General features: G+C 46.6%; 1 protein-coding gene across 1 annotated transcript; it reads left to right on the forward strand.

Moving 5' to 3' along the window:
* The first annotated feature begins 2,012 nt into the window (after positions 1-2,012).
* On the forward strand, positions 2,013-7,896 carry POU3F4 (POU class 3 homeobox 4). Its single transcript, XM_075008049.1, has 2 exons — positions 2,013-4,307; positions 7,026-7,896. Exon 1 carries the CDS (start codon positions 2,944-2,946, stop codon positions 4,027-4,029), a length of 1,086 nt encoding a protein of 361 aa, XP_074864150.1. The 5' UTR covers positions 2,013-2,943; the 3' UTR covers positions 4,030-4,307; positions 7,026-7,896.
* The last annotated feature ends 12,749 nt before the right edge of the window (positions 7,897-20,645 follow it).

Raw genomic sequence — 20,645 nt, forward strand, 5'->3', positions numbered from 1 at the left:
GAAAAATAAGTTACAAATTCTTGCAACAGTAGCTTTGCATGTACTTATTTTTCTCCCATGTCCAGACGGGGTCGTCTATTGAATAAGGCTCTTTTATTCTGCATGGGACAGGGGATTTGTGGCCATGGTCCCCCTTTTATTCCTCTCTCTATGGAAACCCAGATCATGGGGAGAAATATGCGAGGCTGAATAAAGAAAAGCAGCAGAAAGGACCGCTTGAGAGCGGCATCTGTTACACTTGGGAAGTTAGACTGACAGGAAGGAGCTAAAGAAACCCTCTCCAGCAGATTAGTTAGAACAGCAAGAAGATTTAACTATATGCAGATGAAAAAAAAAGAGTCTAAAATAAAGCAGATTTCCCTATGGGCGAGCTCGGACTGCACCAGGAGCTCAGCGTTATGGAGCGGGGCTCCGGCTGGGTTTTTACATTTAAGCAAATATTAAAATCTGATCGTTCAGATTCGCTGTCCCCGTTAAAGGCTCCGATTTAACGCAAGAACTGGCCTGAGCCTTCGTTTTCAAGAGCAGCGGGATTGGGGGAAATATTTTCGGCTCTAGAATGCAAATTAATAGGACACAAGTTAGTTACACGTATAAGACAGGCTCAGTCCCCCACCCGCGCCGGCAGGCGCCAGGCACCGGTAAGATTTATTTTAAACGTCTTGTGCCGTCTCCCTTCCTGTGTTTCCGTCCACACCAGCTGAAATCCACGGCAGTCCGAAGGGCTGGAGTCTGCCAGGGAACCCAGCCGCCTCGCAATGGGCCAAGGGGCAGAGACATCGTTCATCCTCTGACCCCAAACGGACCCTTCACAACCCTCTTTCCGAGCGAGCCGCCTCCCTTGCACCCGAAAACTTCCCCGGAGTTCTCTTTTGGCTCGAAGCGCGGGTGCGATTCGGTAACTAGCAGTGGCGCAGAGACGCCCCTTCGCCGCAAAACAGCCCCACAATAAACACACGGCTCAAACAAACGCCTCGGCTAAAAGCGGCCAAAGCGCCGAAATTGGAGCGGCCACCAACACAAGGACGACTTCCCCCTTTCTGTCCAAGCACAGTCCTCACTCGATAGCAAACAGCGTCTCTCTGCACAGAAATATCGAAATTCAGCTCAAACGACTTACCGCCGGCACCGTTCTCACACTCGCATTCAAACGGACAAATATCAGATGGGCTGGTTTCGGCTTCCAGGAGAAATTAGTATTAATTATGAGGAGGAGGAGGAAACGGGTGTTGCTTAGCTATAAAGGAATCACAACCAGAGGGACGCTCACCTTGGTTATGTGTGCATGTGTCTATATCCATTTTCTTGAATTTTCTCCAGATCTGTCTGCTCAGAGAAACTAATGCCTTAATGACTTTCTGGTAGCTGCAAGCCTTCTTTTATTTCTGCTAAATATATGAAAATGTATGCAAATTTAAATCAAGCTTAACCTAGGAGCTCTTGCAATATATTTAATGGAATTTCAAACCAATAAGGGAACTCTGATGCAGTCCTCTGTAAGTGCAAATATAATTACGCAGCTAGGTTACCTCCAAAATTATGCACGGAAAGGTCATTTTTTAACTTCGGAGATTTTCTGAGGTATGAGGAATTTCATCTGCGCTGCTCGAGCACTACAACAAATAGAAAACGCTCAAACGTGTCTAACTCTGCTCCTGAGCAGCACGTTTGAAAGACAAAGCCCGAACTTACACACGCCGGCGGGCTGAACTCGAGAGAAAATGCAGCATTTCCCATTCCCTCTCGCACGCTCGTTGTTTTGCGTGGTCAACAAAAATCCTCTGCCCGGGTTTCTGGCACAGAGCGAGATAAACCCCCTACACCTCGGGGAGCGCGTAGGGAAGACACACCTCATTAATTTCCCCATCTCGGACTTTGACGGAGAGGAGACGCCACCGGAATGTATGTGAGCAAATGTTGCCAAGGGCCTTTTTATTTTCTGAACGGGCCGAAGGCAGCCCGGCCAAGGCGATCACCCGGGAAGAGGCGATCTCGCGCGCCGCTCGCGCAGCCTTGCCGAAGTTGCCGTCCCCGGAGGAGTCCTGGCCGCCCGGGGGCTTTGGCACTTGCCGAACCGCCGATACGGACCGGCGCGGGGTAGGGACAGGAGCCCCCCGGGCCCAGGCGAGCGGGGACAATAACGGAGCGATCGCGACCGCTGGCGCGATTCGCCCTTCGAGCCGGGGAGACCGGAGCTGCCGCTTAAGCCAACCACCAAAGCGCCGCTCGGAGCGACGCGCCCCGGCCCACGCTGCCTGCAACGCGCCTTTCCGTGCGCTCACAGGGCTGGGCGCGTTCGTCCCCCGTGCCGCCCGCAGGACCCGGCCCTGGCGCGCGAGAGGCGGCGGCTCCCAGGTGCCGGGGGCGGCGGGGGGGGGGGGGGGGTTATTGGTCTGCGGGGCTGTTTTGTTTATACGCAGCTGCAGCTGATCTGCTCCCCGCGGCCGCCGCCCTGGATCCGCGCCGCAGGGGCGACCCCGGGGACAGCGCGAAGGACGGGGCTGTCCGGCCGGGCGGCGGGCGCTTCACCTCTGGGTTCGGCTGCACCTGGAGTGAACCGCGGCGCCTGCAAACCCGGCCCCGTCATCCCTCCCCCCCCCGCCCCTCCCGTAAGGGGTCGCGGCGGGCGGCGAGGAAGGGGTTAAGCGGCTGAACCGTGGCCAGCCAGCCAGCGGCGGCCAATGGAGCCGAAAGATTGATTCACTTCCTGCTCCAGACTCACTTTAACTCCTGGGTTTCGCAAACCTAATTTGGACAGCGCGACCTGCCTCTTCACCCCTCATTGGCGCAGCCCGGGCTTCCCGACGGATGAAACGCTGCCATTGGCCGGCGGAGCTGCCAGTCACTCGGTGGTTGCTGATTTGGCTCCCTTGCCTGGTAGATGTCAAAGGCTGAAGCTGCTCCCTTTGCCACATTATAACTAGTAGGGGATCTACACCAGCCATGGCCACAGCTGCCTCTAATCCCTACAGCATTCTCAGTTCCAGCTCCTTGGTCCATGCAGACTCCGCGGGCATGCAGCAAGGCAGCCCCTTCCGAAACCCTCAGAAACTTCTCCAAAGTGACTACTTACAGGGCGTGCCCAGCAACGGGCATCCCCTCGGACACCACTGGGTGACCAGCCTCAGCGACGGGACGCCCTGGTCCCCCACGCTGGCCGCCAGCCCTCTGGACCAGCAAGACGTGAAGCCCGGAAGAGAAGACCTCCAGCTTGGCGCAATCATCCATCACAGATCGCCCCATGTGTCTCACCACTCGCCCCATACAAATCATCCCAACGCGTGGGGAGCCAGTCCGGCTCATAACTCATCGCTAACCTCCAGCGGGCAGCCCATTAACGTCTACTCCCAGCCTGGCTTCACAGTCAGTGGCATGTTGGACCATGGGGGGCTCACACCGCCGCCAGCCTCCGCCACCACCCAGAGCCTGCACCCGGTGCTGAGGGACGCAGCGGATCACGGCGACCTGGGCTCCCACCACTGCCAGGACCACTCGGACGAGGAGACGCCGACCTCGGACGAGTTGGAACAGTTCGCAAAGCAGTTCAAACAAAGGCGGATCAAGCTGGGGTTCACGCAGGCAGACGTGGGGCTCGCCCTGGGGACTCTCTACGGCAACGTCTTCTCCCAGACGACGATCTGCAGGTTCGAGGCGCTGCAGCTCAGCTTTAAGAACATGTGCAAGCTGAAGCCGCTGCTGAACAAGTGGCTGGAGGAGGCCGACTCGTCCACGGGCAGCCCGACCAGTATCGACAAAATCGCGGCGCAGGGCAGGAAGAGGAAGAAGAGAACCTCCATAGAGGTGAGCGTCAAAGGGGTGCTGGAAACGCACTTCCTGAAGTGTCCCAAACCTGCCGCCCAAGAGATCTCCTCCTTGGCAGACAGCCTGCAGCTGGAGAAAGAGGTGGTGCGCGTCTGGTTCTGCAACAGAAGGCAGAAAGAGAAAAGAATGACCCCGCCCGGGGATCCGCAGCCGCACGACGTTTATTCTCACAACGTGAAAACAGACACCTCCTGCCACGATCTCTGACTATAGGGCTCGGCTCGCAGACAGGACTGGGAGCAGCGCGGATCTTCTGCGAGGGGTTTAACTTATGCTTCACGAGGAAACCAACACCAATAAGCGACGGCTTCCTGCTCGGCCGCCTGGGCAATATTGTCTCTCGACCCTTCCCGCCGATCAGTGCATATTGTTGACGATCAAACAAGGTTTGTTTTCGGTCGCCCCTCGGACGAAAAAACAAAGACAGACAGACGTGTGCCTATGAATAACCTTCCAGCGCCTTGGGTATCTCAGCTGTATTTCAGGTGAATCGGTTTTACAATAGACTAGTTTTGCATTTTTAAAGACTTATATCGCGTTTTTAAATGGCCGAGGTGTTTTACTACACACGGTACACAATATTTGTGGCCTAATCTGTCCCGCGTTGGTCAGCCAGCTCCCTCCCCCGCGCGTGCCTGGGCAGCTCGCTGCTCGGGTGATGGAGAGCAAGAGGACACGCCCTTTCCTTCCCCCCCCCCCCCAAATTCAGTCCCGGAGGAGGGGCCCCTCTTGCACCCCGACGGCCTGAGCACCCCGGGGACGGCCGCGTGCGCGGGATGGAGGATAACGGACCGATTTCCCTCCCATCCCCCCGGCTTCCGAAAACCCCGGCGCGGGCCGGTTGTCAAGGGGGGCACGGGGCGTCCCCCGACTCCCTCCTCCAGGGAGGAAGCGGGGGCAGCGAGCTGAACCTGCGGCTGGCAACCGAAACAAAGCCTCGGTCCCTTCCTCCTGCTCTGGCGGGAGCGGCGCCGGGCGAGGCTGGAAGGTCTGTAGTAAAACACCTTTCGATTTCTGCGCTTTGGCTTCGGAGCTCTGTGTCTCTCTCTGTATTTTTGTTTCCATGTGAAAGAGGCATTCGGAGGGGGCTGGAGGGGCCGCGGGGGAGGCCCGCAGCTGGGGCGCGCTGAGCTTATTTTCGGCTCCCAGGGAAATGTTAGATTTGTTGAGAAGCTTTTTATTAAAAAAAGAAAAAGACAAAGAAAAAGACAAAGGAATAAACCGGCAAGCCGATAAACCTGCTGACGGGGTGTCCCCTTCTTCTGGCCCACGCAGGAGCTGCGCTGCCCCCTCCCCTGCCTCTGGAGATGCCCTGGGCGTGCGTACAGGCAGATGCAGGAGGTGTGTGCGCCGGCGTGTCTGGCCGTAGGACAGACGCGGGAGTGTGCACGGGGGGGGGGGCTGGGGCACACGCTGTGTGTGTGTGTGTGTGTGTGTGAAACACGGGGTTGTCGCACCCGCAGACGCTCTCTGCAGAGCCTACGCCAGCCCGCACCGCCCCCCGGGTCTGGCTGGGCTCTGGGAGCCGGAGCGGCGGCGGGTGGGGAAGGCCCCGTTGCCCACCGGCGCTGCGCTCCCTGGCCCCCGGCGCCACCCCGCTTGTCCCTTTCCCCGGAGCGCGGCCCGCCTCGGCCTCCAGCTTCCCACCTGTCCGCTTTTGGACAGCCCCGTTCGGAGGCGGCGGCTTCCCCGGCAGCTCCGCGGGGTCCTGCCCTGCGCTCGGGCCCTGCCTCGGCCGCGAGTTTGCCCGGAAGGTTTCGCTGCCTGAGCCCCATCGCCCGGGGCCGTGTGCGCCGCGGGCAGCTGTAACCGATGGGCCCGAGAGCCGCCCGGCCGCGGACACACCCAGCCCCGGGCTTTCCACCGACGCAGGGTGTTGTTGGTGTAAAGGGGGAAGGTTTAAATAAACGTGTGCACGACACGGTGCGGTGTGAGCCTGGCGTCTGCCCCGCCTTGGCCTCCTCTCGCCGCCGGCAACAGGCCCAAAGGCAGCCGCAGCCCCCCGGGCACGGCCGCGGGAGGTTGCCTGGGTGCAGCCCGGGGACGCCCCGGCCCTGCTGCTGCCCCGGGCCGGGCGGCTGCAAAGGCTGGAGGCGCCGGGGGTGTTTTACAGCCGGGTGCGCGTTCCCCGGCCGCAGGGAGCCCGGGGCGCCCCGAGGGCAGGCAGCTGCCACCGCGGGGCTCACTGGTGCGTTACTGTCCAGCCGGGCGGCCACCGCGCCGCGGGGCCCCTTTCCGTTTCCACGCGCGCTCGATTCGGATCGCCGAGGGCCAGGGCCGGGGCCGGAGCTGGGCAGAGGCGGCGGCCGGGCGCGTAGCAAGCGGCCGCCCTCCCCGCGAACAATAGGCCGCTCCTCATTGTGTGCGCCGGGGCGGCTGGGCCGCGTCTCGCGCTGGGCGAAGACAAACGTGTCCTGTACGCACCGCGCACCTACCTGGGGCCAGCCTGGCCTTTGTGTGCGCTCCCGGCACGCAGGAGTCTGCACCGCGCTGCGGGGCCGATTGTGAGAGCTCGGGCCCTGCTTGCAGTCGGGTCAGCCGCATTTCGCCGCCCTGACCTGCTTTTAAAATACTCCTGAGCACCCCGCTCCGATCCCCCCGGGCCCCAGCAGGAAACAGCCTGAGCGAAGTTGCTTTTGTTCCCTATTTCTTGCCCCAGCTCCATGTCTAACTCCCCCCTTCCTCCTAGACACCAAGGGGAAGAGATGCCTGGGACTGAGCCCCAGCCGCACCGATGCCTCTGCGGCCGGCCTTTGCCAGCCGCTTTGGCTTCCCCTTCCTTCACAGTCACAGCGCTGGAGCTCCGGCCAATGTGACCAAGAAATGGAGGGGCGAAAAAGAACAATAACAGTTAATCATGTCTAATGGGGTGAAACGAAAGCTGCACCCCCCTCGGCAGATGAGAGCCATAGAAGCAATGGTTAGAATACAGCAAACAAAGCCTGCAACTCAATTGCTACCACAGTTTCTTACAGCATAACCCCTAAAGGGGAAGAAAAAGATCCCACACAGGCCTATCTACAATTTAAGGAGGGGAAAGGGCGGAAAGAGAAAGAAAAACACCTCCTTAGAAGAGCTGCACGGAGCCCTTTAAAAGAAAGAGGCTAGCACCAAAGCCAGGAGGGAGCTGGGTTTGTCTTTAATAAACCAAGCACTGTTCCATGGAAAGTATTTAGTATTCATAGATTTCCATTTGTTCCCAGCTCAGGCCGCTGTTGCTGCTGCTGCTGCTGTCCTGACTCCACTCAGGCTACACACACAGAAAATCCTGCATTTATTAAAAAGAGGGCTGTGGAATGCAGACAATGGGCACATTTTTCTTCCTTCCAGTCCTGGGAATACATTTTAAAACAGTTTAATTTCTTAAGGGCTGACGCTGCATTAGAGGTCACAATTTTGGGGCCTGATCCTGATCCCAACGAAGCCAATGACAAAACTGGGCTTGCTTTCAGAGTGGCCAGCCTGCAACCATTACGCCAAAGTCCCATATGAGAAGACAATGGCCTTGTTGCTGAGTAATGACTGCAGGATCAGGCTTTCCAGCAAATCATAGGCCTCCTGCAAACACTATCCTGGGTGAGTAACCTATATGAGCATTCCTGCTGGCTAAAATCTGGCTACTCACAAGAGCACACGTTGGTAAGTATTTCACAACTATTTCCCATACATTTAACCTTTGAAGGAAGACTGAAAACCAGAAGGGAAATAATTATACCACCATCACATTCCTTATATCTTGTCCCCCACACCCCCCAAGAAAGATGAAAGAAAATATCGGAAATGTACACAAATTAACCTGTGTACTGTTAGTCACAGCCAGACACATACTGATATATTATTTACATACCAGCAAAGACTCATAAGGAAATCCTTTGAGATCAATAAATACTTTAGGTGATAATAACTAATACTGTCCAAGCCTTATGGGGTAAAGCTTTCCAACAGGGTGTTCCTGGTTCAAGTGGCTTGAGCCAGCTGGAATTGGGTCCTGTTTGGATTTTGTGCATATTCAACTATTGTACAGTTGAGGGCTTTTGTTTTGTTGTTTTTTTAAAAAAAGTGTCCATACACATAAAATTGCTGTTGATAGGAAAAATGGATACATGGAAAGAATAAAATAAAATGTAAATAAAAGTGTTTTAATGATCATTACATACAGGTTGGGAGGGGACACAAGGAGAAAAAATCTACAAAAAAAATAAAAATTCTGTGCTCCCATTCCTTCTCTAATTTAGTATCCCCTGAACAAAATGAAACTTTTGTGCCACCAAATGTTAAATACAGCATGGATCACCATCCTCTCCTCTACGCACACACGTGCGCGTGCAAACACCATACACACACGCATGCACGCACACACACACACGTGCAGTTTGCAGAAGGGCTGAGCCACCCACAGCTTCCATAAGTTCCTAATGGAGTTGAAGAGCTATTGCCTTCAGAAAAAAATTAACTTCAGGTTTACTTTCCTACCCACAAACACACACAGGGTATACGACTAATGCTCAAGGTGTGATGCACCAATGACAAGGAAAGACAAAGTTCAGATTAAAATCAAGACCATTCTTCACTTGTTTGAGACTTCCCCATCACGATGGTACTTGAGCATCTGACGACTCTGGAATTACTGTGGATTTACACCAGAATAACTGAGAACAGAATTTGGTTGAGTCACTCTGCCCTCGTTTGAGAGGAGACTTGGCCTTGCCCCTGCAGTCATTACACAGGCATCGCTCCCACTGGAGTATTAACGTATGAGCGATTTAGGATGAGGTCTTCGCAGCCACAAATATTGATTTAGTGCTTTAGTACCTCACATAATCCAAAAAAGAACAGACGGAAATTATATTTCACAGGCAACACTAAACATAATCACGTTTGTGATGGTAACAGAACACCTTAGCCATATTTTAATAATTCTGTGGTTGAATCACCTTTGTGCCATTATGTTGTTTGTTATCTCTCATGGTAGTAGTGTTGTCCTCCCTTTTAGGAAAGACAGCACCTTATCAAACCCATCACTTTAAAGTACAATCCCTGAAAGCGAGGGGCAGCATCTGGCTGTACTGTAGGCTGATCTCTCCTACAGGATAGGAAATGGGTTGACACCTGCACTGAGTGTAAACAAAACCCTTTAAAAATCTCGGAACATAAAACTATTTGTTTTGTTTTGTTTTTTCATGCGGGATTGGTGGAAATGATGCTGCAGCTTCAACTAGAGCAGACTGAATCATCTGATCACATTATACCATGGCTTCATGTAGCAAAACTGCCGCTGATATTAGTAGCAGATCCACAAATGGAAGCCAGTATATGCTATATGTTTAACTCATTCCACAACAAGGCAAGAAGGGCACAGTAGTAGGAGCTGATGCCCATTTGTAGTCTTATTTCCTAAGGGTCTGATCCTGAAGCAAACAGGAGTAACTTCTGAGCAGTCCCATTTAATTTAATGTGATTACCCATGCCACTATGAGTAATTCATGTGCATGTTTGCAGAGTCAGATACAACGGCTCACATCTTATAAAAATATATTCATATAACCTTTGTGTATATGAATGGACCTTGAACTACTCATTTCCATGAAGTTTCTGCAAACATGTATGAAGGGTTATATCAGGTCACATTTGCATTTCTTCCCTTTCTTACAGGAATTAGGCACCCAATAAAACAGAAAGGCTACACAGTGCTTATGTTTTTAGGATATGTGATAGCTGTAGTTAAGATCCTTAAGAGTGATGGTGCAATAAAATTTACTTTAAATGTGCAACAACCATTTTTTAAACCACCTTCGCCCAGCTGTTTTTAATTTTAATTTTTTAAATATCAAAAGCAATTAGTTCATACTATGCTCTAAATAATTCCTAAATCAAAACCATTCTTAAAGCAAAAACCTTATTTTTTTAAACTGGTAAAATATGGAAATGGCCAAACTAAATAAACTTTTGTTTTAATATGCTAAAACGAATAATAATGAGAGGTTTGCATCTAATATGCAATTTTACATGTCAAATTTCAGCCAAGACTGATTGCTCAATCAAATTTTAAGCCCCTTCAAAACAGGGTGAGTAATAAAAATAAAACTACAACCTTAGCTACATTAGCAACGTGTGCAGTACCAGAACCTAGAAAAACAGAACCTGCAAGGAGCTCTGTATATGCATAGCACAGCCCTATGCATCAGGACCTTTTTTCAATGGGACTCTGGACCAGGTGAGGCCTAATTCTTCACTCACTCACTTCTAGGCATAATGCTTACAAATACCATTGCCCCATTGACAGTAATCACTGTGCCTGGCCTGATCGTACATGTTTGCAAAATCGGACTCTTGATTAAAGTTGTATATACCTTAGAAAGGGATAGGAGAGAGAGGAGGAATATTTACTGTTGTTTAAGCCTGTCAACAAGGTAAGAAGCTACTGATAAATTCTATTCATGCTGACCCCTTTTCACACTGATATTGATCTCCATGCTTCTAGCTCTGGAGTCCTGCACTGTTTCTGGTCTCTTGCATGTCAGAAAGTGACAGGATGCAGCAGCATGAAAACAGCACGTAAAAGCTGAGCTGAGCAAAAGTACATTTTAAAATGCTCAAATATATTTAAAAAAATACCAAACTAGAAACAGCTTCTTTTATTATTGTTTATTGCTACTATGGGACATTGTTCATTACTATTAAGGTGCACTGTCTTATCCTGCCATTAGATTATTTTCTTAATGATGCAAGCCTTTGATTTCTGCAGTCCAAGAACAAATAATATTTATCCAATGTACAATTTCTGCTATTTTAGATCTGACAACTATTTTCCCTTTAGCCCCAAAGCAGGAAGTTTTGTTTTTTATATTTACCATTGGCCTTTAAAATAGCACCCTCTCGTCCCTCCCACAGATCTCAATGACCATAAAATATTGAAGGATAAATAGCTAAATCTTAACTCTCAACTTCCCTTCCATTTCAGAGTTAAGATACATGTAAGTAATATGAGCAGTATGGAAGGTATTGTAGTTCTGTCTGGATTAAAGGATCAGTCTCTGTTACACATATCTAGTGCCGGTAACTTGTGATCTAGTTAAACCAGAATGAAAGCCCACTAGCAGGTGTTGGGAATCATACTCCAAAACAGAAATTCTGTGCAATTACTGTGGAAAACCAATGCATCTCACTGTGTGACATTTTTGCTATGGTACAATACTTCAAAAAAGTAAATTTAAAATAAAACAGTTCAATATCTCAGAATCCTGTTGAGAATTAAGTGTTCCTTATTAGATCCTTATAACACGTTGCTAACTAAAAAACTGCACACTATTGAAACGTACATTATTTACCTACTCTCTGTTTGCATTAAACTTCATACATACATTTGCTATTTTGATATTTTATAGAAATGTGGCTTGTACAAGTGGATGTGTAAATTTCTTTTGGATCTCTAAACCTACAGAAAAGTTCTAAATATCTATAGACTTCTATAGAGAATGACATCTGTTTAACCCCATAAAATATTATTGGGCATCTCCGTAAAGGATACCACAATCTTAACTCATGGGAGTTCTGCTTGAGAAAAATTTCCATTGATATACCTTTAAATGGAGTAGAAAATTCCCATAATGGGTAACACTAGTCAAACCAAGCAAGCATGCAAGAATGATGTGTACATACATCATGCACTCCCAAAAGTCTTAGTAACTTCAGTGGAAGTTTTGGGTGCTGAAAGAATACTGGATTTAACCTCACCTGTGACAGGTAGTCAAATAGCACAGAACTCACTTGACAATAAGTAGAAGGGACCTTTAGTAAAATGTGATGATATTATTGTGTAATGTAACAAAATTTGTTTGTATAAAAATACACACTTTCCTTTGCTATAAAAATTTTTTACCAGCATTAGTATAAGATAACCACATTGCTCATGAGATGGGTTCAGGCTGCAGTGTTAGTTATCAGGAGCATGTTTAGAATAAGGGTCCACATGCAAAGATTATCCAGACTAATACATATAACAATACCTAATAAATGATTTTTGTAGTCTTTCAGGTACGACAGGACTGCTTGTTTTTTGTGAAGCTAGAGACTTACACAGCTATCTCCCTGAGACTATTTATCCAGACTAGGACACAACAACTTGCAGTATGGGGATTTGAACTTTCAGTGTACAACGACAGAAATCTTGTCCAAAGAGACATTATTTCAGCCACATTTATACTGAAATTGGAATACAGTTGCCTTTGGGTTTTGAATGCAATCCAGAACTGAAACTACAGGAGATGTTTATACCAAAATCAGTTTGCAGAGGGTAGGAATATGCATTTCTCTTTAAATATGCATTTGATAAAACAGGATGCATAATACGTGACATAAGTTTACAACAATTCAAAAAGTTTAATATTTGCTATTTTAAATTTATTGTTGACACAAACTAAAATGTGTGTTCATCTTCTTATGCTCCCCATTATCCCATATCTCATAATATAATTTTGTTTGTATTTAGAGATATAGAGATACAGCATCCCTGGATCTTACAGAAAACCAGAGATGAGTTGTTTGTTTCTTCTTTCCCACACAACCCATCCCACTATGTTCCCCCCTTTATTGGCAAAGAAGTTCACCAGCACATTTACTTCTTGGTCTTCTGCATGAGTGCCTTTTCTTTCCTAAACAGGGGTAATATTGGATGGCTTCAGAAATTGTTTCTTGAACAAATATAGCATGAGTAGCCATCCAAAGCCAATTTAATAAAACAGGTCCTGTTACAGTACCTTAGTCTTGATGTCTGATTGAATAGGAAGTTCCATGTTGCCTGGTTTATATGGTATTTTATCCATTTGCCATACTGTGTACCAATTTCTTTTTATTTAAATTTAGAGTCAACATGGGGCTCAAATTCCCTGGGTATGTTTCCACTACTTTTTTTTCTTTTTTTTTTTAAATCCTTGACTGGAAAAGTCCTTGGATATTTAATGCGAAATAAGGTATGTAGAATAAAAAGATGATGAACAATAATTTTAGCACTAGGCCAACATTTGGGAGAAGCATTTCCAGTTCTGTAACCAAAAATAAAGTAGTTCTGAAATAGCAGCTTTGCTTCTTGTGCATATTCAGTACACAACAAGGCATGAAAGGGCGGTACAGAAAACTAGCACGACCACAACATTGGAAGACTATATAATAAGTATGTTCTCATTTCTATCCATATTATAATGATTGTCTTCAGAACAAATTTATTTTGTCCCATTTTTTGTTCTTGCTACAGTTGAAGTCACGAGAACATGGTATCAAAATTATAATGCCTCATCTATTCTGAGGAAGATAATAGTAAAGTGCAGTACTTTGACCTTTTCAATATTTCTGCTGTTTGATTCACTAGCCATTCCCATTCTTCCTGTTTACTGCCTTGGCAACCTGTAGGGATGAAGTGGAATGGGTAGCCAATCGAAATGCAGAATATTGAAAAGGTTAAAGTCTATGTATATGAATCTATTAAATGTTTACAGTCTTTCATAGACTATCCTGGGTATTAAAATTATGATATCCTGTTCACATAAACATTTTAATGAGAACAGAAAGAAGCAAAACATGAATTCATTTTAAAAGCAAAATTTTCAATAAGAATAAGAAGAACAGCAGAGTATGAATGCACTCTGGTAATAGCAGCAAATAGAATGGATAAGTGGCACAAACTTAACTCACTGGTAGTACAAATCTATATGTCACATAGGAATGGCCTTTCTCCAGCACTGACCAATATTGGATGCTTCACAGGAACTCATGAAACCTAAATGGTGGACAGAAAATTATTGCTGATCTCTCCCTGGTGATCGGCTTATGCCCTAATATTGGCAGACAAACAGCTGAGAAAGACTATTGACCCCAACTAATGTTGCTGGACATGGTAGTGTTATACCCACAAATGACTACTCTGTTTCAAAGCTCATCAAACTGTTTGTTTCACTGTTTCATGTGGTAGTGACTTCTATTGGTTAATTATACATTGGGTAGAAAAGCATTCCCTGATTTAAATAGGTGACATTTACATTGCATTGGGCACCCTAGTGTTTTTCTGAGGGCCAATGCAATTCTTCCCCTTGCCAAATGTCACCTTTTTCAGTCAGGCCCAGAAAGACACAATGCTTCTTCTGCTAAAAGAGGTTTCACCACTAACATCCCTCCATGGCTGACCTACCTTCCCTCCCACCCCCCACAAAGCCAAAACCATAATGTGGCTGTATGCAAAGCTTATATTATCCATCCATCTCACCAGTAACAAAGGGTGAAGAGTAATGACTTCAAAAAAGTCTACTAGGGTCTTTGTTGTTTACACAGAGGATGATGAGATACTACAAAAAGGCAACAGTATAAAACTATAATAAAAATGGAAGACATGCTCAGGAGCTCAGCGGAGGAAGGATGTGGTCCAAAGGCCATTGGAAGCCATTAGCACTCCTACTCCTTCACGTGGGTCTGCAGTTTCCCTAAAAACAAAGGCACCTGCAGCCCTGAATTCTAGGATCCCCAGAGGTGAGAGGTGACATAGGGATTTCACCCAGAGATGCTATAGGGCTAACCCATCAGGTTTTGAGAGGGGGCAATACAAACCAGATATCACACTTGATAGTTTGTAGAAATTAAAAAATCAGAGATAATTCTAAGTTTTGTATCAAAACAAAGCAGTCCAGTAGCACTTTAAAGACTAACAAAATAATTTATTAGGTGGTGAGCTTTCATGGGATAGACCATGATGGTCTGAAGAAGTGGGTCTATCCCATGGAAGCTCACCACCTAATAAATTATTTTGTTAGTCTTAAAGTGCCACTGGACTGCTTTTTTGTTTTGATAGTATATAGACTAACATGGCTATCTCTCTGTTACTATTCAACGTGTAAGTTTTGTGTCCCCCAAAGAGAAGCTGTGTGGCCTTTTCCTCTTGTGTTAGTATAACACAGTATGAGAAAAGCTGACCTTTTTTACATTTACTATTTTACAAGCTTTTGTCATATTTCCTTTTAGTCCTTTATGAACTGAATAGCTTTAGACACATTGAAACCCCCATTCCCTTACACACATACTTGCAAAGAAGGGAAGGAGATGCATCCCAGCATTATCTGGACCCTCCTAGCATGTCAGGAGGTAGAAGTTATTCACAACATTAAACACATCATTTTGACCTGTATTAATTTCTTTGTAAGACGGAGTCTGAGATGCCTATTAATTTTGGATGAATATTGGCTAACTGGTGTGTGCAAAGGTGACTGAGACTTACACAAAAGACCCCAAAAGTGGTGTCCCAAAGAAGCATGAGAACTGTGGGAGAATCAGGAATATGTGAGAAAGTATCAGAGCTAGAGAATGATAACAAGAGCCAGAGAGGCGTTAGAAATGGTCAGGTGAGAAGATGAGATGCTGGCAAGGCAGTGAGAGGATCAGGAAGACAACTCTTGGATGGCATGAGAACCAGTTAGAAAACCCAGGAAAGAATCTCTGGGGGCTAAATCATGAGTGGGCAAAATCAGCTCCAGGGGCCAGATCTGGCCTACCAAGGCTCTCTCTCTGACCCCCCACCTGATTAGCAGGGCGTGCATACTTACATCCAGCAGCATGTTTTCATCTGTACCTTCCCCAACCTCATTGTGCTTGCACCTAGGATTCTCCTGCTAGCTATGCAGAGGGGGAGATGGGAGAGAAGAGAGGGTAGTGTTGAAGGCAGGGTGTTCCCTGTGCCCCTTCTCTGCAGAGCAGGGATCGGAGAGAAGGCACAGTGGGGTGGCTCCAGTCTGAAGTCTGGATGGAAAATGACACAGGAGTCCACAGCAGGAAAGATTTCTCGTAAAGAGACAGAGAGTTGCTTCTCTCAGAAGCTTACCCAGCAGCAGCCAGCACACACACTGTGTCATTGTCACACATGCCCAGCCTGTTTCACACACACAGTCACCATCACATATACACTGCAGCACACACTGTGCCACAAAATCCGCTTCTCACACACACTGTCTTTCTCTGTAATCCCCAGCCCCAGCCCTGCTGCCCAAGGCCTGGATCTCTGAGCTGGACCAGCTGGGGAGGGTTCTGGAATCCCTGGGGCTGCTCCCTCGAAGGCTGAGCTGAGTCTTGGGTGGGGGTGGGGGCCTGTGGCTCAGCCATGATGCTGCAGGGTGTGGGCTGTGAGCATGCAGCTGCTCCCAAGATCGAATTCCTGCCACAGGGTTCTCCAGCTTCCCTGCAGCTTTAAGAGGGTCCAGAGGCAGGAATCACAGAGCACTGATTGTGGTGGACAGGGTGTCGACTGGGACACCTGCGTGGAGTCCCAAAGGCCTCTTCTGTCGACAGAAGGTCCTCCAATACATCCACACCTGCCTTTTGTCAACAGTTCTCTCTCAACAGAGGCATTCTTCTTCATGGTGAGCGGGGTACAGCTGTCAACAAAACCACTCAGTTGTGTCAATTTACTTCGCAATGTGGCTGAGCCCCCGGTTTGTCGACAAAACCCTGCAGTCTAGACATAACCTAAATGTCTTCCGGAGTGAACAGATCACAGCAAGGGGAAAGGACACAACGCTTCAATATGTGAAGGGGAAAGGGTTAAACCATCAAATAATGGAAATTACATAAGTCAAAGTGTTATATTTACTGAGAGAGGATTGGCTGTCAGCTTAGAAGTTGCTCTAATATATCAGACCAGTGCGCCATCTAGTCCGGTATCTTGTATACAATAGTGTCCAAAACAGATGGTTCAGAATGTGGTGCAAGAAAGCCTATATTTCACTGCAGAATGACCTTATACAGGGAATACATCACCCTAGATTAGGTAGGTGTAAATGAGATACTGTTAATCCACCATGGCCATGTCTGCACATGCCCCTCCCTTTCAGAAGGGGCATGTAAATGACATGGATCAGAATTGTTTAATGAAGCACTGATATGAATATTCACCTCCTCATTAGCATAATAGTGCCCAGTCACGCTTTGAAAATGCTGCTTTCGAAACACCAACTGGCTGTGTAGTTGTGGGCACTTCGAAATAAACCCCAGACTTTGAAATTCCCTTATTCCCAAAATGGATTGAGAATAAGAATATTCCTATCAGCACCTCATTAAACAGTTCTGGTCCATGTAATTTACATGCCCCTTCTGAAAGGGAGGGGCATGTGTAGACATGGCCTATGTGCATTGCAATTTCTGTGGAATTATTAATTTTCTATTTGTAACCAATTTTGCCAAAATGTAATTTTCTAATTCTGTTACAATTCTTGTTAAATTATTCAATTATCCCCCGGAATGCTTTGGGGTTACTAGTGGGTTCTCTGAAGGGTGAAGTGTTATCATCCCATCTTATTATTTTTAAAAGCTTCATTTATAGAAATTGCTTTTTGAGACAATCCACATGCAGAGTAGATGTTCTAGAATCACATTTTTGAGACAAGATTAGCAAAATTGGGTATACTCTGCTTTTTTCATTTTGAGTCCTTATTTATGGTACTTTCTATAAAATAATTTACTTCTAGGCTTCTAAACTCTATGAAACTTTTATGTACTGAGAAATGGACAAAACATAACACCCTGAAAAAATTAAGTATGTAATTGAAATATTACAATATGTCAAATCCCACCAATGTTCCAGAGAATTCAAATACACGAGGCTCCCCAGTACAGTAATTGCCCTGTGAATTTCATGTTTTTGAAAAACAAACACACTCCTTGCACAGAAAAGAAAGCTAAAAGCACTAGATGTCATAATTCTGTTCCTCTGAGACAAAAGTGGGTGAAATATTATAAAAAAGTGTTCACAAACATCCATTAGATTAAAACCATAAATTTGCTTCAATACTCCTTTTTATTTGCTTACCTGAAATCTGCACAAGTGGGTTTTGTTCACAAGAATGTTTGTACAAATGGAATTCTCATGAATACTCGTGAATGTATTTGCATGAAAGCTGACAACCAAAGTAAGCATATGACCTGAGTCTCTTAAAATTGGATTTTTCTTCTAATTATAAAAGTTAACTTTTTTCAGTGAAAGAGCAGAAATACCACCATGTTATTTGTGTGACCAATCATATACACTATAAACAACTTAAGAGATAGCTGAAGCGAATGTTTCATCTACATCTTACTGGCTTAAGCATGTTTACGAAATATGTTCTTTGAACAATTCCTAACCATAAATTCTCCCACAAACTTTCTATTCACAGAAAATTGGCAAACCAGGAAATGGGGCAACATTAAAATAAACTATTTGCTATCAAATAACTTCCAAATTACTCCTTTTTTACTTTTAAAAATACTTCTGGTCTGATAACTTTGTAGTCTCTGGGGTACATAATTTAAAATAGCATATGTAAATCACTGAAAATAACATGTTATTAAAGAAACATCAATAAGACACTAAATATGGCAAAACAATGTACGCAATTTATATTATATTAACATTAATTCATATTTATTTCAATAGGTTGTAAAGAATTATGTGTATCAAATATTATAGTTGTCTAAAGATTAAAAGATGTAGCATAGCCATAAAAAGAGAATTAGTTCTGTTTAACTTCAAAAAATATATTTAAATATAAATACTATGCTGTATTCAGTCGGACTAAGTGAAATATCTAGTCACTGAAAAACAGGCCAGAAAGGATTATTTTATTAAATAAGAGGAGTGACATGTTTTAACTAGGCCACTGGAGAAACTGCATGGTTCACTTCACAAACACTTTATGAAGAGCAGCCGTTACAAACATAGCACCATACAATTTCACAGAAATGTTAACCCTACCCTTTAAACACACCCCATATATTAATGTGATTCCTCAAGATGGGTTGAAATGCTGAGAAACAAATTAAATTCAGGTCTCCTCAATATTGCCCCAAGTTCTGTGCTGCTCAATGGGTGACAGTTCACACTTGAGATGATCAGTCACCAATTTCTCTCCCAGAGATACCTACAACAGGACCTGGGTTGACGCAGGCAGGCAATAAAGCTGTACGCATCTCATAATGGGGGAGAAGGATTGGAGAGACTAAGGCAAGCTGCAGCCCACTGGGGCTCCATCCATGGTTTGTGGATCCTCTGGCTGCCTCCTTCCCTGATGTGCCTGTCATGCACCAAGGCAGCAGAGCCCCACACTTCCTTTGCCTCCTTCCACCTTCCTGTCACATTCAGAGGGGCCATGAATTGCTCAGTTCAGGCTCTGTCTCTCCTCCATCCCACAGCTGCTCATGGCTGTTCCAGCTCGGCAATGGAGGGGCAGAAGCGGGGGTGGACCATGATTTGTAGTGCTCTGAAAGTGCTGGGAGGGGTTGGGTGGAGCAGGTAAGTGTGGGGCTTCAGTGTGGCAGGGCAGGAGAGGCATGTGGGGGAGGGGAGTAGACAGGGGAGCTGCAGGTGGAACTCCACTGGGCCACGGGCTGCTGCAGCTCACTGAGGTGAAGGACGGTTGCCCATCGCTGAGCTAGGGGAATATAATGGGATGGTTTCTGCACAGGAGGGACCATATGCGGGTTTAAGCACAGACAGATGAGGGTGTCTGGAGCTGAAGAGTAGGTGTTATGTTTGGGTAAAAGACTTGGGGAACTTATTTCGGCCTCTCCAGTTCTACCAGCCATGCTCTGACCCTGTCCCGCCTTCACCCTCTCTCCATCCCCTCTCCAATCTTGTCCCACCACTCAGCCCATCCCCAATAGCGCCTCACCTTTTGGCATCAGCAGGACACAGTGACTGAGGAAGTTGGAGTCCTTTTCCTCCTTCCTCGTCTGCCAGCTTCAAGCCAGATGGAGGCTGTCCCCTTCCCAGCCATTAATTCTCCACCCAGCCTCCTAGCTCTGCTGTTACCTCAATCCTGCCACCCAGCCACATCATCTTCCTCTCCAAATGCAAACAGATGGACATCATACCAAATGAATTGAAGGCAAAAAATCCACTGCAATCAACAAAGTACACAGACTATGGTGAGAGATTGTGCCATATACTGTCTAAGAAACTGAGGAACCACCTGTTCAGCAGCCTATACAGTAAACAGGAAAACATCAATAAAGAGCTCTTCAATCTGGAGACTCTCATGAAACGCCAACCTTCCACACAAACCTCCACATGGCTGGACTTTACTAAAAAAGACTGGAGATTTACAATGCACATTTCACTTCCGTACAAAGGAAAAAGGACTGTAAACTATTTAACTCCTGCTTTCCACACAGGGCCACAATAACATTACCCGCAACTCACCCAGCAATATTGTCAATCTATCCAACTACACACTCAGTCCAACAGAAGAGTTGGCCCTATCTCAGGGACACTCTTTCTGCCCCACCACTTTCACAAACATGATATAGTTCTGCAGGGATCTGTAAGCCTGCTTTCTGCATCTCTCACTCAAGGAATACTTTCAACATGACACTGAACGGCACACTGATCCAGGTACCCTCCCACCTACAGCCCAAGGAGCAAAATTTGGCATGGCCTCCCCCAACAGTTGAAATGACAGACCAGACCTATACATAGCATGCTTTCACCAACATGCACAGGCAGAAATTCTGGAAAAGAAGCATTGCTTGTCGCATAACCTCAGCCATTCAGAATGTAGTGCCATCAACACCCTCAGAAACAACTCTGACATTATAATCAAAGAGTCTGACAAAGGAGGTGCTGTTGTCATCATGAACAGGACAGAGAACCAAAAAGAGGCTTCCAGGCAACTCTCCAATACTGTACTCTACAAACTACTGTCTTCTGATCCTACTGCAGAGTACTCAAAGAAGCTACACCATCTGCTGAAGACACTCCCTACAAAAGCACAGGACCAAATCTACACAGACACAGCCCTGGAGACTCAACCAGGTTT

This window comes from Carettochelys insculpta, chromosome 13 (genome assembly GCF_033958435.1).
Source record: "Carettochelys insculpta isolate YL-2023 chromosome 13, ASM3395843v1, whole genome shotgun sequence".
Classification (NCBI taxonomy): Eukaryota; Metazoa; Chordata; order Testudines; family Carettochelyidae; genus Carettochelys; species Carettochelys insculpta.

Bases quoted from the DNA above. Each gene is read 5' to 3' on its own strand.
- POU3F4 (XM_075008049.1), top strand. From the start codon at position 2,944: ATGGCCACAGCTGCCTCTAATCCCTACAGCATTCTCAGTTCCAGCTCC.